General features: G+C 38.6%; 1 protein-coding gene across 1 annotated transcript; it reads left to right on the forward strand.

The window, feature by feature from the left end:
- The first annotated feature begins 11,670 nt into the window (after positions 1–11,670).
- Positions 11,671–13,788, forward strand: LOC131997246 (uncharacterized). The gene is made up of 2 exons (XM_059367885.1): positions 11,671–11,726; positions 12,058–13,788. The coding sequence occupies exon 2, from the start codon at positions 12,067–12,069 to the stop codon at positions 13,681–13,683; it is 1,617 nt and encodes a 538-aa protein (XP_059223868.1). The 5' UTR covers positions 11,671–11,726; positions 12,058–12,066; the 3' UTR covers positions 13,684–13,788.
- Positions 13,789–15,599: the final 1,811 nt, after the last annotated feature.

Raw genomic sequence — 15,599 nt, forward strand, 5'->3', positions numbered from 1 at the left:
TGAATTCATACGTTAAAATGCCGTATAATTTAAGCACATGCAAAAAAAATGTTTGTTTTGATATACTGTAACGGTTAGTGGTGATTTTCTCGTGAGTCGTGATTGGTGTCGTGAGCGGGATTTCACTCACTTACGCACGAATAATTTTATTGAATCACGGTTACGCGTGATCACGTGATTTGATTTAGATCTCACTCATGAATAACTTGACTCACGCGTGGTGCACACGTGACACGACAGCTCTCTACTCACGTGCACACTTCTACCAACCACTACAAGTCAAAACCGATGATTTGTTGTTATCACAAATCCACACTCGCCCAATGCGCCAATAACACTCGTCCAATCCACCAATAACACTCGTCCAATCCACCAACAACAGTGACGTATGTATGTTGCCTTAAGTTTAGCCGACCACTACGACATCTTTACCTAAGTTATTGTTTTTGTTGTTCTCCATTGTTATTATGCCGTCGCAATCATTGCTACGTTATCCACGAACAATTTTCGTACTGATTCGTGTTAGAATACGATTGCGACGATTAGCAGGCGGCACACTTATGCTCAAAATTCGATTCTATAATTGGCACTACTAAACTTTTAACGAATTTTGTGAATGCTGATCTTTTAATAGATCATTTTCTTTGTGGGGTTCCCCTTTGGCTACACATGTTCGAGAGAAATAATGAAGGCGTTAATCATATTCGTTTGTCATTTCTTTATGGGCAAAGTGTTGCCATATAGCGAAGTATTGGTTTGGGATTGTGAAAAATATAAGTCGACAAATGAAATTAGCCCGTGTTTTTGTAAGGAGGGGGAAAATTAATTTTAAAATTTGGGTTTCATACATAATTGCGTCGAGAAATTTTAGTAATAAAAATTATATCGAAATATTTTTATTAGTACCTAAATATTTCCTCGAAAGAGTATTTTCATAATGAAAAAAATGTATTCTAAATATAGGTTAGGTTTGGTTGAGGTGACAGTAGGCCATCACAGACTGCCACAGGAGCAAAAAAAAAGAGGATGCCTTCTAGTTCCTACCGTTGAACCAACCAGATCTCTTTAAAATGCCCAACAACTTGCGAAGGTTCACATGCGCTAAATCGGACAAGTTCTTTAATGAGACCTAAAGTGGAACTCCTTCTGACTGCCAGTGCGCGACACACACAGCAGAAATACAGCCAGAAAAAATAGTCTGCTCATAACAGCAAACAATGTCTGCAGATATTAACTAAAAAAATTTTTAACTTTTGAATGAATCCATTCAAAATTCAAGAAGTTAAACCCTGTATATCAGGGTTTATAATGATTTAGGCCATATTTGGCAAGCATGTTGAAGGTCATAGGAGAAGTCGGATAAGAATTGCATCCTTTAGAAGCTCAAGAAATAAAATCGAGCGATCGGTTTATATGGAAGCTATATCAGGTTATGAATCGATTTTATCCATATATGGCATAGTTGTTATAAGTCAACACAAAACACTTCATGCAAATCGGATAATAATTGCGGCCTCTAGAGGCTCAAGAAGTCAATATCCGATATCGGTATATAAAGCAGTTATATCAGGTTATAAACTTATTCGGACTTACTTAGCACAGTTGTTAGAATTAACAACACAACACTTCGTTATAAATTTTAGCTAAATCGGGAAAAAAATTACGTCCGCAAGAGGCTCAAAAAGTCAAGATCCGAGATCGGTTTATATGGCAGCTATATCAAAACATGAACCGATATGGCATATTTACAATCCCAACCGACATACCCTAATAGGAAGTATTTGTGCAAAAGTTCAAGCGCCAAGCTTTATTCCATCGAAAGTTAGTAAGCTTTCGACAAATGGACTGACGTGACTATATTGACTTGGAATGTCAAGAAGATGTAGAATATATATAATTTATTGGGTCTCAGATCATTATTTCTATGTGTTACAAACGGAATGACGAAATTAGTATGCCATCCTATGGTACAGGGTATAATTACTGCTTCCCATTTTCAGAAGACTATGCGGTTACAGCAAATATTTTTGCTGGTTTTTACTAAACAATTTCTATGAGTGTAGTCCCTTTTTCCTCGACAGCTTCTGCAAATGCCGTTACTTGCAACTTCAGTGTGTCAGCATGTTTTTCGATCAGGCAGTGACCTGTAATGACGGATACAGTAACTGAGACGTCTGTTGTAGCCGGCGACAGCAAAACGGTAGACTTCTTCAAGTCTAGGTCTAAAACTTTATTTTTGCGACTATCTGTCAGTAGTTGCTCTTCGGACATGATCCTGAAGACTTAGCTTACATGTCGCTAGAAGCTTACCCGCAGATTTCAGTATACCTGGAATGTGTGCTAGTGTCGCAAGCTCGTCTGCTCTACAATTCACTGAAATACTTCTTTGACCCGGTACCAGAGCAAGAAAAGATGGATGGATGCCAGAATTTGCAGACAAGAGTTCCAACTTTGCCTTAATTTGATCAAAGCGATGAGAAAAGACGCATAGGTCCACCTTATCGGTGTCCCCAAGGAAGTCGTTTTTACGCCAGTGAATGCCGTAGGGTGTCGTGCATTCGCTGTCTCTAAGACAGAGTATAGTAAAATTTAAATTAGTGTTGGCTATAGAATCAACCTTGTTTTACTACTTTATAAGTCTAAAAAGGTCGACTTTCTTCTCCATTGAAGCGGCCGGAAACCCGCTTGTTCCTTCTGCAAAATGGACTGAAGTGCAGGAGAAATACGCTGACAGCGTTATTGCTGTCAAATTTTTACCCTGAGTGAGCTCACCCTTCTTTGGGATTGTGACCATGATTTCCATTTTCCATGCTGTGGGAATAACATTTGCAGCACACGCCTCTCCGATGATAGGGGTGATCGATTGAGCAATGGACAATTCGACAGGTACGTTGTCAGGACCGGCTGAGAGAGTCTTCAATTAATAACAAGTCAAGAGCTTAGAATTTGTTTTAATTTGATTTAATAAAAAATTTCGTCAAAATTTTAAGTTTCATAACTTTCAAAATTTTAGGAAAATTGAGATTTTCGTGGAAAATATACTCTAGATTGAATTTTAATAGAATTTCTTTTAACAGAGCACATCTTTTTTAAAAAAATGTCCCCTTAACTTTTTCAAGAAACACTAACATCTGGTAACTCATTTGATTAGTTTCTTTTATCTGGGCGCTTTTTTACTTTCTGTCTCTTCTTTTGTATATTTTACATGCTTAGCTACTTTCAAGGGCTAGCTTTTGTGCCTGTCACATAAACCCAACATTCAAAATCGATATTTGCTATACGTTGTTATGGTAACACTTAAGCCATTTTTAACAAATTACCTGTGTATTTTTAACATTTCTTTAGAATGTTGTTGCGGCCATGGGACGCCGATTTCAAAAGAATGCGTCGGGGAAAAAATTCAAAACAATGCGTGGCGCATAAAAATGCTTTGTGGATGTAATTAATTAAAAAGCTATATTTAGAAAGCTGTATTATAAAAAGTTTTTATTGGGTTTTAATCAAAACGTACAAAGAATGAATGAATAAATGTATGGCTTCAGACCGTAGGGTTCTCTGGGAACCCAAACCATGGATTCTGCTAAAAATGTATACAAAATAAATTTAGTTGAAGGGCATAATTTGACTCTACATAGCAAACTTCTGTCAAACCAGCAGAAATTAAAGTTTCTAGGAATAGAACAAGGATGATCGAGAGACCGGTTTATATGGGAGCAATATCAGGTTAAACATTGATTTGGTTCAAATCGGTTCATAACCTGATATAGCTGTCATATAAACAGATCTGGGATCTTGACTTCATGAGCCTCTAGAGGTCGCAATTATTATCCGATTTGCCTGAAATTTTGTACGACGGATCCTCTCATGACCATCAACATACGTGTTTATTATGGTCTGAATCGGTCTATAGCCCGATACAGCTCCCATATAAATCGATCTCTCTATTTTACTTCTTGAGCCCCCAAAGGGCGTAATTCTTATTCGAATTGGCTGACATTTTACACAGGTCTCCAACATACAATTTAATTGTGGTCTAAACCGGATCATATCTTGATATCGCTCTAATAGCAGAGCAAATCTTTTCTTATATCATTTTTTGCCTAAGAAGAGATGTCGGGAAAAGAACTCGACAAATGCGCTCCATGGTGGAGGGTATATAAGATTCGGCCCGACCGAACTTAGCACGCTTTTACTTGTTTGACATTATATTCGTATTCCCGAAAGCTTTTCGTTTAAGTACCATATTGTCACTTTGATTCTTGACGGTACTTTTGGGGAGGTTTTGGGCTTGGAACGCCTCGCTATGTACTTGCATCCAATTTTAAGTATCCTATTCATATGCTACTCCCAAACATATTTCATTTGATTTCCATATTTTCCCGTCCACTTTTGGTTTTGAGCGCTACTTATGGGGCTGTTTTGGGCCTGGGGCGGCCCCCCAGGTATTTGGATCCAATTGTTGACACCATATTCGTATTTAACTCCCAAATACTTTTCATTTGAATCATTGTCCCAATCGGTAAATATGTCCTGCTGGGGTTTTGGACCAAGGAAAAAGACACCAAGGAAAAAGATTTTATGTCAAATTTGTACTCTATTTTTAAATACCTTTCATTTGATACCTATATTGCTCAAAGCAATAAAAGTGCCCTGTTGGGTGGTGTTTTTGTGGTTGGTCGACCCCCCCGAACACTTAGTGTGACATTTTTATATCAAGTTCGTACTCTTCCCTTAAATACCTTTCATTTGATACCCATATTGTCCCAATCGGTTAACATGTCTGTTCGGGTGGGTTTTGGGATTGGGCATCCCCCCAGGTTTTTCGACCCCAAAGTTGTATACAAATTTCATGTTTTTTGGTGAATCATAAGGTGGCATACAAAATTTCGCTTGAATCAATGCACCCATCTCCGAGATCTGGCGTTTTTGAAAATGGTGATAAGGAGGAGAGTCCGCCCCCCGCTTCAGATATAAAAAAATTTAGTACCCTATTTCAGAACTAGGTGTATTAGTTGTGCTTCCTATTGGCGACGTCACATTGTCTAGACTGGCGCTTTCGCTTTGGGTTATCGTTTATAAGACTTCACGTGTTGTGTGGGTTATGAAATTTTAACGTCAAATAAAATATAAAAATGTCTATAATATGAAAATTATAAATTTTAAGTAGCTTCAACTGTTTAACATACACGAGCAAAATATACACGAGCAAAATATACACGAGCAAAATTTGCAATTGCAAATTGTCCATGAACATTCCATTAAGAACAGGGGGCAAACTTCTCACTTATCAATGAGTGCAGCCAGCAGCAAAATGTAGTGTAGGAAAAAAATACATCTTATATATAAAAATCGGACCCTCCCCCTTACCCTAAATTTCAGAAACACCAGATTTCGGAGATGGGTGGTGCGATTTAAGCGAAATTTTGTGTGACCTCATATAGTGTCCTAAAAATAAAATTTTGGTATCCAAATTTCGGATAGGGTACATAGGGGGGCCGCCCCATCCTAAAACCTACTAAACATATAAAGGGTGATTTTTTTGAAGTTAGGATTTTCATGCATTAGTATTTGACAGATCACGTGGGATTTCAGACATGGTGTCAAAGAGAAAGATGCTCAGTATGCTTTGACATTTCATCATGAATAGACTTACTAACGAGCAACGCTTGCAAATCATTGAATTTTATTACCAAAATCAGTGTTCGGTTCGAAATGTGTTCATTCACCGTTCAGCGATGAGGCTCATTTCTGGTTGAATGGCTACGTAAATAAGCAAAATTGCCGCATTTAGAGTGAAGAGCAACCAGAAGCCGTTCAAGAACTGCCCATGCATCCCGAAAAATGCACTGTTTGGTGTGGTTTGTACGCTGGTGGAATCATTGGACCGTATTTTTTCAAAGATGCTGTTGGACGCAACGTTACGGTGAATGAACACATTTCGAACCGAACACTGATTTTGGTAATAAAATTCAATGATTTGCAAGCGTTGCTCGTTAGTAAGTCTATTCATGATGAAATGTCAAAGCATACTGAGCATCTTTCTCTTTGACACCATGTCTGAAATCCCACGTGATCTGTCAAATACTAATGCATGAAAATCCTAACCTCAAAAAAATCACCCTTTATTTAGACCAATCACGAAAATACAGGACTGAAATGAAAGGTATTTAGGATAAGAAAACGTATATGATATCAAAATGACAGACCAAGTGTTAGGGGGACCACCCCAACCCCCAAAACACCTTTAAATCGGATATACAATATTTACCGACCAAGGTAATATGGGAAATGAAAACTTTTTGCGAGTAGAATACGAATCTAATATCCAAATGTGGGACCACGTTTTTGGGGGTCCACCCCTTCCCAAAAACACGCCCCAAACAGGACTTATTTACTGACCATGGGATTATGGGACTTTAATAAGAGGTATTTAAATGTAGAATTAGAATCTGATATCCAAATATAGCAACAAGTGATGGGGTGCCACCTCTCTCCAAAAATATACCCAAGGGGACAAATTTACCACCATAGCAATATGGGGCTCAAATGAAAGGAGTAAAGCACGAATCAGATATCAATATTCGGGAAAAATGTCTATGAGGCTACCCCAACCCCACAACACCACCCAAATAGGAAGTATTTGCTGTCTATTGCAATATGAGGCTCAAATAAGATACTTTTTAGAGTAGAACACGAATCCGATATATATTTTTAAGGCCAACTCACTGGGTGGTCACCCATCCCCCGAAACACCCCCCAAGCCGGTCATGTTTGCCGACTATGGAAATATGGGGCTCAAATTAAATGTATATGGGATTAGACCACGTATCTGATATCAACATTGGGGGCCAACTGTCTACCGGACGTCCCACCACCAAAACAACCCCCATATAGGACATATTTGCTCACCAAGACAATTTGAGTCCCAAAGAGAGTGGAGCTAAATATTCATAGTTTTTAGGGCCAATATCCCGAACCGGACATATTTGCTGACTTTTGTAATAAGGAGTTTAAATGAGATTAGAAAACGAATTTGATATCCAATTTTGAGGGCAATGGCAATATGGGGTTCAAATTAATGATATATAGATATATGAGAATAGAGCACGTTGCTGATATATTTTTCGGGCTTAGTGTTTGGGGGACCACCCCAATTCCCAAAACACCCCTTAATCGGGCATATTTACCGACCATGTCAATGTGGAGCTTAAATGAAAGGTATTGGGAGTAGAGCAAGAATTGATACCCATTTTCGGGACCAATTTTCTGGGGGTCTACCCCTTTCCCAAAATACCCCACAAACAGCAATTTTTTACTGACCATCGCAATATGGGGCTCAAATAAAGGTATTTGGGAGTAGAATACGAATTTGATATTCAAATGTAGGACCATGTATTTAGGCATCACCCCTTTCCCAAAACACCCCCAAAGGGAAAAAAAATTTTCGACCATGCCAATATGTGGCTCAAATGAAAGGTATTTGAGATTAGAAAACGAATTTGATAACCAATTTTGGGGCCATGTGTTTGGGGGACGCCTCATCCTGTAAACTCCTCTGCAGCCAATGGCAATATGGGGTTTAAATAAATGGTATTTGAGACAAGAGCACGATGACGATATTTTTTCAGATCCAAGTATCTGGGGGACCACCTCTTCCCCGAAAACACCACTAAATCAGACATCATGAGAATATCGGGCTGAAATGAAGTATTTTAAGAATGGAGTACACCTTGCATCCAAACTTAAATTCGTAGACCAATAAAGATCATATGGAATTCAGATAAAGGCACTTATATTGTTAAACATTTAGTCAAGCGATATACCATTTTCGTAGCATGGTATTTACCTAAAAGATCTTTAATTGTCGAAAATAAATATTCCAAGGAAACTTTTGTTCCATATAAAGTAAAAGAAGACGTAGCGGAGCGGGCCCGGGTCAGCTAGTATGATATATAAAATAATCTCATAATAATTCTCATTCTTAATGAAAGTATCAGCATTGATTTGTATGGGTTTAAAGTGTAAATTTTTGATACAGAAATCAAAGAAGGATTGACTAAAAATTGAGGAAGAAGAGTTGTAAGCAAATCTTAATGAATCGAAACGAAGGAAGTATTCTCTATTACACTTCAAGTGGCTTAGCCCGCTTCTGCAATGAAATGATTCAATAGATGGGAAGTATTGAACTTTATGACCTCACCCCAAGATACTTGTAGCAGAGTACCGCTACAAATGGGTGAGTACCGTGCTCAACTGACACGAATTGTTCGATTCGGTTTAGTTTAGCTGCGTCAAAAAAACACTTGTGTCAACCCTATTTTTATCTGAAAAGAAAAATCACTGTTGCTCAATAGGTCTTTTGTGCAAATAATACAAATATAAAGCCCATATATCAACTGTTGGTCTAACTCCCGTATAAATTACCATTGACTGAAAAAAATATTAATAGCCATTGGTATGTTGGGTATTAACATGCGTTGTGTACAACTATTGAATATCTGTTGAGTTAACAAGGATGATCATTTTAGGTTATAACACAATATAAACGATTAATTATTACTGCAATTAATTTAGATAGCTGGAACCTTAGAAAAAGTTCATATTTCAATCCAGCTATCAATATCATCTCTACTTTTTTAAGTGTGGCAACGCACAAGAAACACACTTAGTCATCATTAAAAAGCCATTGCCAAATTGTCAGCCACAATGGGTTGACTTAAACTAGCCATTGAACATTTTGTCGTAACCCTACGATTAGCCTCTACATAGCTATTGGGTTGCCCAAAAAGTAATTGCGGATTTTTCATATAGTCGGCGTTGACAAATTTTTTCACAGCTTGTGACTCTGTAATTGCATTCTTTCTTCTGTCAGTTATCAGCTGTTACTTTTAGCTTGCTTTAGAAAAAAGTATAAAAAAACTATATTTGATTAAAGTTCATTCTAAGTTTTATTAAAAATGCATTTACTTTCTTTTAAAAAAATCCGCAATTACTTTTTGGGCAACCCAATATAAAAGTGTTATCATTTGTTTGGACAACGATGTAGCAGAAACGATTGTTTTATTTTAAATTAATTGAAGATGCGATGAAAGCTTCCGTTATAACAAAAGAGGAAGAAGAAAGAAAAAAGTAAACAAATAATAAGCTATCGAATGTTTTCATGTTTCCTAGGTCAGTTAATGGCCTGGAGCAATGAATGAAGCTATAAAATGACTATGCAAATATGAATTTGGGGTTTAAACAAATTTTGAGCGTGAAACCATCAACAAGTTTGCCAGCAGAAGCAGAAATTGTAGACAACGTGAATTCGAGCAAAATGGGATTATATAAAATTATAACAGTTAGTATAACAGTTTGCTAAATGGTGTATAACGGATTTTATAAATGTTCAAAAATTAAAAAGAAATAAAATGTGTCGATAATAAAAAAATTCAACTTGAACTTGAAAAAGATACATAAAATAAAACAGTACAATTAAAGTGATTGAGGAGACTCGTAGCGGTGTAAAAACACAAAAAATAAACAAAATAAAAAAACATTACAATAATATTCATTGCCATATCCTAAGTGTTTTATAGGATCGAGGAAACAAAAACCACTTAACTGATACAGAGAAATTATTGAATACAATTTGCCATCTTTCTGATAAGCAGTATTCTTGGTTTCCTGGCTGCCAAAACAGAAAGTGAAATTTTCATTTATATACAATTTGAATCATGGATTATTAAGCTCAACTCAAAAGAAAATGAACACCTCATAGAAATGCTTAAGTTTGGTGACAGCATCTGTTGTGTTGCACACAAAATCAACTTTCCATTCATATCTCATCTTATTGGATTAATCAGAAAATGGAATTTTATACATTTTCTTTGGTTAAACAAAAGATTTATATTATGTTGAAATTCTGGAATTTGTATACCCTCCACCATAGGATGTGGGTATGCTAATTTCGTCATTCTGTTTGTAACACCTCGAAACAAGCGTCTAAGACCCCATAAAGTATATATATTCTTGATCGTCATGACATTTTAAGGCGATCTTGCCAAGTCCGTCCGTCCCACTGTATGTCGAAAAGCATGCTTGAAATTTTGAATATTTTTTATTGGTGTAGGTCGGTTGGGTTTGTAAATGGGCCGAATCGGCTCATGTTTTAATATGCCTGCCATATAAACCGATCTTGGGTCTTGACTTCTTGAGCCTCTAGAGGCCACAATCTAGTCCGATTTCACTGATAAAAATATCAGTGGTTTTGATGTTTTGATATCACTTCCAAAAACTATGTTAAGTATGGTGCAAATCGGTTCATTACCTGATATAGCTGCCATAGAAACCGGTCCGATTTAGCAATTATCGTCCGATTTAGCTGAAATTTTGCACGTGGTGTTTTGATATCACTTCCAATATCTGTGTTAAGTATGGCGCAAATCGGTTCATTACCTGATATAGCTGCCATAGAAACCGGCCCGGGATCTTGAGTTCTTGAGCCTCTAGAGGGCTTAATTCTTATCCTATTTAGCTGAAATTTTGCACGTGGTGTTTTGATTTCACTTCCAAAAACTGTGTTAAGTATGGCGCAAATCGGTTCATTACCTGGTATAGCTGCCATAGAAACCGGTCCGGGATCTTGAGTTCTTGAGCCTCTAGAGGGCCTAATTCTTATCCTATTTAGCTGAAATTTTGCATGACGTGTTTGGTTATGACTTCCAACAACTGTACTTAGTATGGTTCAAATCGGCCAATAACCTGATATAGCTTTCATACAAACCGATCTGGGGTCTTGACTTCTTGAGCCTCTAGCGAGCGCAAATCTTATACGATTTAGCGTTGGGGAGGCCACTCTAAAATGCCAATTATTTGAGCCCCATATGGCTATGGTCGGTAAGTTTGTCCCTTTTGGGGGGTGCATTGGGGAAGGCGGCCCTATAGACACTTTTTACCAAATGCTGATATCAGATTCATGCTTTACTCTCAAAGACCTTCCATTTGAGCCACATATTACTATGGTCGATAAGTTTCTCCTCTATGGTGGTTGTTTTGGCGGAGGGGCGCCCCCAAACAATTAGTTCCTCATTTAGATATCAGATTAGTATTTTACTCTCAAATACCTTATATTTGAACCCCATATTGCCAAGGGCATTAACTTAGTCCTTTTTGGGGGTGTTTTGAGGAAGGGGAGAACTCCCAGAAACTTGGTTCCGAAAGTGGATATCAATTTTCTAAATACCTTTCATTTGAGCCCCATAATGCCATGGTCTGTAAATATATTCTATTTAGGGTTTTTTTTTGGGAGTGGGGCGGCTTCCCAAACAAATACGGCGGCTCAAATACCTTTCGTTTGAGTCCCATATTGTCGTGATAGGTCTATAAATATATTTGGTGGGTTTTTGGGTGGGGCTATCAAATTTTTGGTTGTAGGTTACTTTGAGAGAGCACACAAAATTGCACCATCTCCGAGATCTGGCGTTTCAGAAAATTAGGGTAAGGGGGAGGAAAAGCCCCTCCCCCCTTCAAACATCAAAAAATGTAGTACTCTATTTTTACCACGGGACCATTGTGCACAATCTGTGAAAATGCCAAGCAAATCGGTTCCTCCATTTTTGAGTCTTTATGGAACAGACAAACAAACACAAATTGATTTTTACATATAAAATTTTGTCAAAACGCAATTTTCACAAAATATTCATCAAAATTTAATTTTCATTGAAAATTTCTTCATAATTACTTGTGTATGTCTCTTAAATCCCCAAAAACGCAGTGTTAACGGATAAGATTTGTTTCTGGATATGCTATTAGTGTTTTAAAGAAGGATTTGAAGAAATTTAAATTTCAACGAGTTTTTCAAATGTCGGCGTTTTGTGTTAATTTCTCTTTGAGTTGGACTTAAAGATCACCAATTTGATGCAAAGGAAAAAATTAAAGCCACAGAAGATACATCACACCAACCATAATTTGACGCATTTTAATTTCATAAGAAATTTGTCCACACGTTTTAACCTTCCGTATAACGGAAGCTCTTTATAATGAAAATTTTAACACCTCTATATTATGCTTTTTCAGATTTCTTTTATGTGTCTACTTTTAATTGACTTCCTAGAAAGTGTTCCCACATTTTTGGGTGATGAATTTGTTCACATTAAGGTTCATGTGCCTAAGAAAGTGCCCATTTCTAGTCCACCCCATAATCCCAATAATGGCCATAAAGTTTCGCGACACTATCATGGACACAAGAAACCAAACAAACCACCTTCGCATTTCGATACTGGTCCCTTATTAGAGAATATTATACTCTCCGAACTGGACCATCCTAATATAGCCCCCACTGGCAATGCTGAAGAGGAGAAAAATGTAAAAATCAACACATTTACAGTGATTGAGGAGACCGATTCTTCATATAAAACTCCTACTACTGGACATGGTGGAGATCATTTGGAAACTCTACTCATTAGAGAGCAAAAGGACCGACCACATGATGTCACCATTAAGGTGCTGGGAAATACCCATGGCCACCATTCCAAATATAAGAACAATAGACCACATGAAGAGATAATAAAAGTGGTTCATGATGATCACCACCATCACCATCATCATCACGATTCAGATGCAAATGAGGAGTACGAAGATGAAGTTCATGACCACCACGATCCCTGGAAGGAGACGTTTAAGGGAGTTAAAGCCAACAATTACAGAGATCCTGAGGAAACCAAAGATTCAAGACACAAACACCATCGTCATCAGCATAAATATCAAATCGAAGATATAACCACGGATGGTGATTCCGATGACTACAATGACTCTGAAGATTTGGAGGATCACCATCACCATTCTTCGCATGACCACCGCTCCAAACATAGAAATTCGCATGGCAAATATTCATATAAACGTCCACATCACCATTCCACAAATCCCCAGTATGATTATAGCCCTCCATCAAAAAATAAAGAAAGTTTTTTGTTAGAGCCCAAAGTATATCCACGCCATAAAACCCGTTCTCGCCCATTTTACACAAACATTGACAAGTATCACTCATCTGTGGAACCACATAATGTAGGTTACCGGCAATCTTCCCCAACTTATGTGGATAATGTTGATTGGAATCATGATGGCGAATACAGGAGACCTTTGCCGCAGTATTCCAGATATGCAGAATACGTGACAAGAGATACTTTCCAAAATGCCAACCAAATATATCGGCCCGATTTCTCACCACCTGCAGTAGGCGATAGATGGAAACAACAATTTGCTGGTCCTCCAGAAAACGAGGACGTAGAGTTATTCCCTTACAATACCCAAAACACACTTACGGGTTATGCGAACCAAGGGCGGCCCTCATATGGATATCCCCCCACTCGTCAATCGCCGATTTCATATTCAGATAGACCATATCTTCAAACAGATCATTTCGAACCACCACCTCCACCTCCTATAAACAATGCTCCCATACTTCATTCAACATTACCTCCACCCCCACCCCCACCGGCTTTGCCGGTCCATCAAAATACTCTGTTCGATGATTTGCCACCAGAAATTCCGCCAAATCATAAATCGGCGCCTAACATCGATTGGCCCGAAGGTATGGGCAAACCTAACAACTCGGAAATATATTCCGGCCCCGATAGCTATAGTGCTGAACATGTCCAGGGATTGAATAGTGGTGGATATCTCTTTGACTCTTCATATCATTAGCTAACAAAGTCATCCTTAAGATAATTGTTTCCTTAAGTAGTACAAAATTATGGAATAAGCTATTTATCATATTAAATATAAGATTTAAATTTTTTAGTTTTTTCACTTTTGTTGTTTTTTTTTTTTGTAGTCGATACATCAGTGTCGTGTTCTTAGAAAGACATTATTCCAATACTCACTAGTCGAGTATATTTTGTCGGTGTAACATAAGGATCGGTGTTAAATGGAGTGCTGGTACTTCGACATTGGTTGTATGAGACAACTTTGGGGTGAAAGCACAGGGCTTGGTTATGTTAGGGAATGCATTGCCAATCACCTTTGCACATGGGACCAGAGTCAACGCCCTCTACCGGTTATTTACGCGGAATGGTGATTGGGAGACGGGCTTTACGTGTTTTGGAAATGGCGTGATCACGGCAATCATATAGATGCCAAAAGTTGTTGTAACCACATTTTCATGTGGAGGTAGCGTTCCTCGTTAAGCTTCTGTAGGTGAGCAAGCTCTGGTCCGGTCCATAGGACTGATCGCCGTGGGAACATTGTGGTCACTGGTTATTAAAAGGCGCCAATAACTTGCCTTGTCTTACCGAGCATCATAGGCAAAATTTAAAATTTTTGCCCATGAACATTCCATTAAGGAACAGGAGCAAACTTCTCACATATCAATGAGTGCAGTCTGATTCAAGTTTAAGCTCCATGATAGGGGGCCTCCTTTTTATAGCCGAGTCCGAACGGCGTGCCGCAGTGCGACACCTCTTTGGAGAGAAGTTTTACATGGCATAGTACCTCATAAATGTTGCCAGCATTAGGAGGGGAAAACCACCACTGAACATTTTTTCTGGTGGTCTCGCCAGGATTCGAACCCAGGCGTTCAGCGTCATAGGCGGACATGCTAACACCTGCGCTACGTTGGCATCATAGGCACTCAGTGTTAAAGCAAGAGCCTATGGCACCAGGACTCTCCACCCGATTGTCCGCGACTGCAATTGCAGCTACTCCGTATACGGAGCATCCCACTATCCGCAACCTGGGGATGCGCCGGGTAGCTTTCAGCGGAGCTTTTCGTGATGATGATGAACGCCACACAAATCGGAGCTCAGAGTTTTAACCCGTATGGTACTTATAGGCATCCAGTGCTGAGATGCCATACATCGATGTTATCTGTGGCCTGCGATACTCAAGCACGTGAATTATATCACGGCTTTCATGATGGCGATTAACATGACTTTGAGTCACGTAAATCCAAGTCTCAAATGGCCTGCGATAAGCATAAACACGGATAAGATGGGTCTGAATAACTTATGGTTTGGGATCGGCCTTAGGTCAGATGGGTCTGAATAACTTATGGTTTGGGGTCGGCACGAACGATGCTAGTGGATGGCAAAATTGCAAAATAACAAAAAGTCATGGATGCAAAATGTCACACGTGAGTTTTGTCGGGGTCACTTTAGGCCAGTGATAAGCACACAAGTGAAAATAACTCGAACAAGTAGGTAAGGTTAGGTTAGGTTGAAAAGAGGGTGCGGATATTAATCCGCCCTTATGACACTATGACCATACACCTAAGCCAGTTATCGGCATGTTGTGCACTCTTAATACTAAAAAGTAACCTCGAAAACAAAATTTTAAGGCAGGAATTCCGTGCTGCTTACAAAATCCTTAATTGTTTTCAATACCACTCCCCTATGTTGGTTCTTGTCTGGTATTGTGTCTCCACCTAAGTGCCGATATCTGTTAGACGCGAAAGCCGGGCAATGACAAAGGAAATGCTACAACGTTTCACCATCTTCCCCGCATGCCCTACACATGCTATCACTTGCCGCAACGATTTTACATAAGTAAGCTCGTAGTCCTCTGTGTTCCGTTATGGTACTAATAGCTATGCTGACCTCTTTCTTACTTCCTTTCAGTAATAG

Source organism: Stomoxys calcitrans, chromosome 4 (assembly GCF_963082655.1).
Source record: "Stomoxys calcitrans chromosome 4, idStoCalc2.1, whole genome shotgun sequence".
Lineage (NCBI taxonomy): Eukaryota > Metazoa > Arthropoda > Insecta > Diptera > Muscidae > Stomoxys > Stomoxys calcitrans.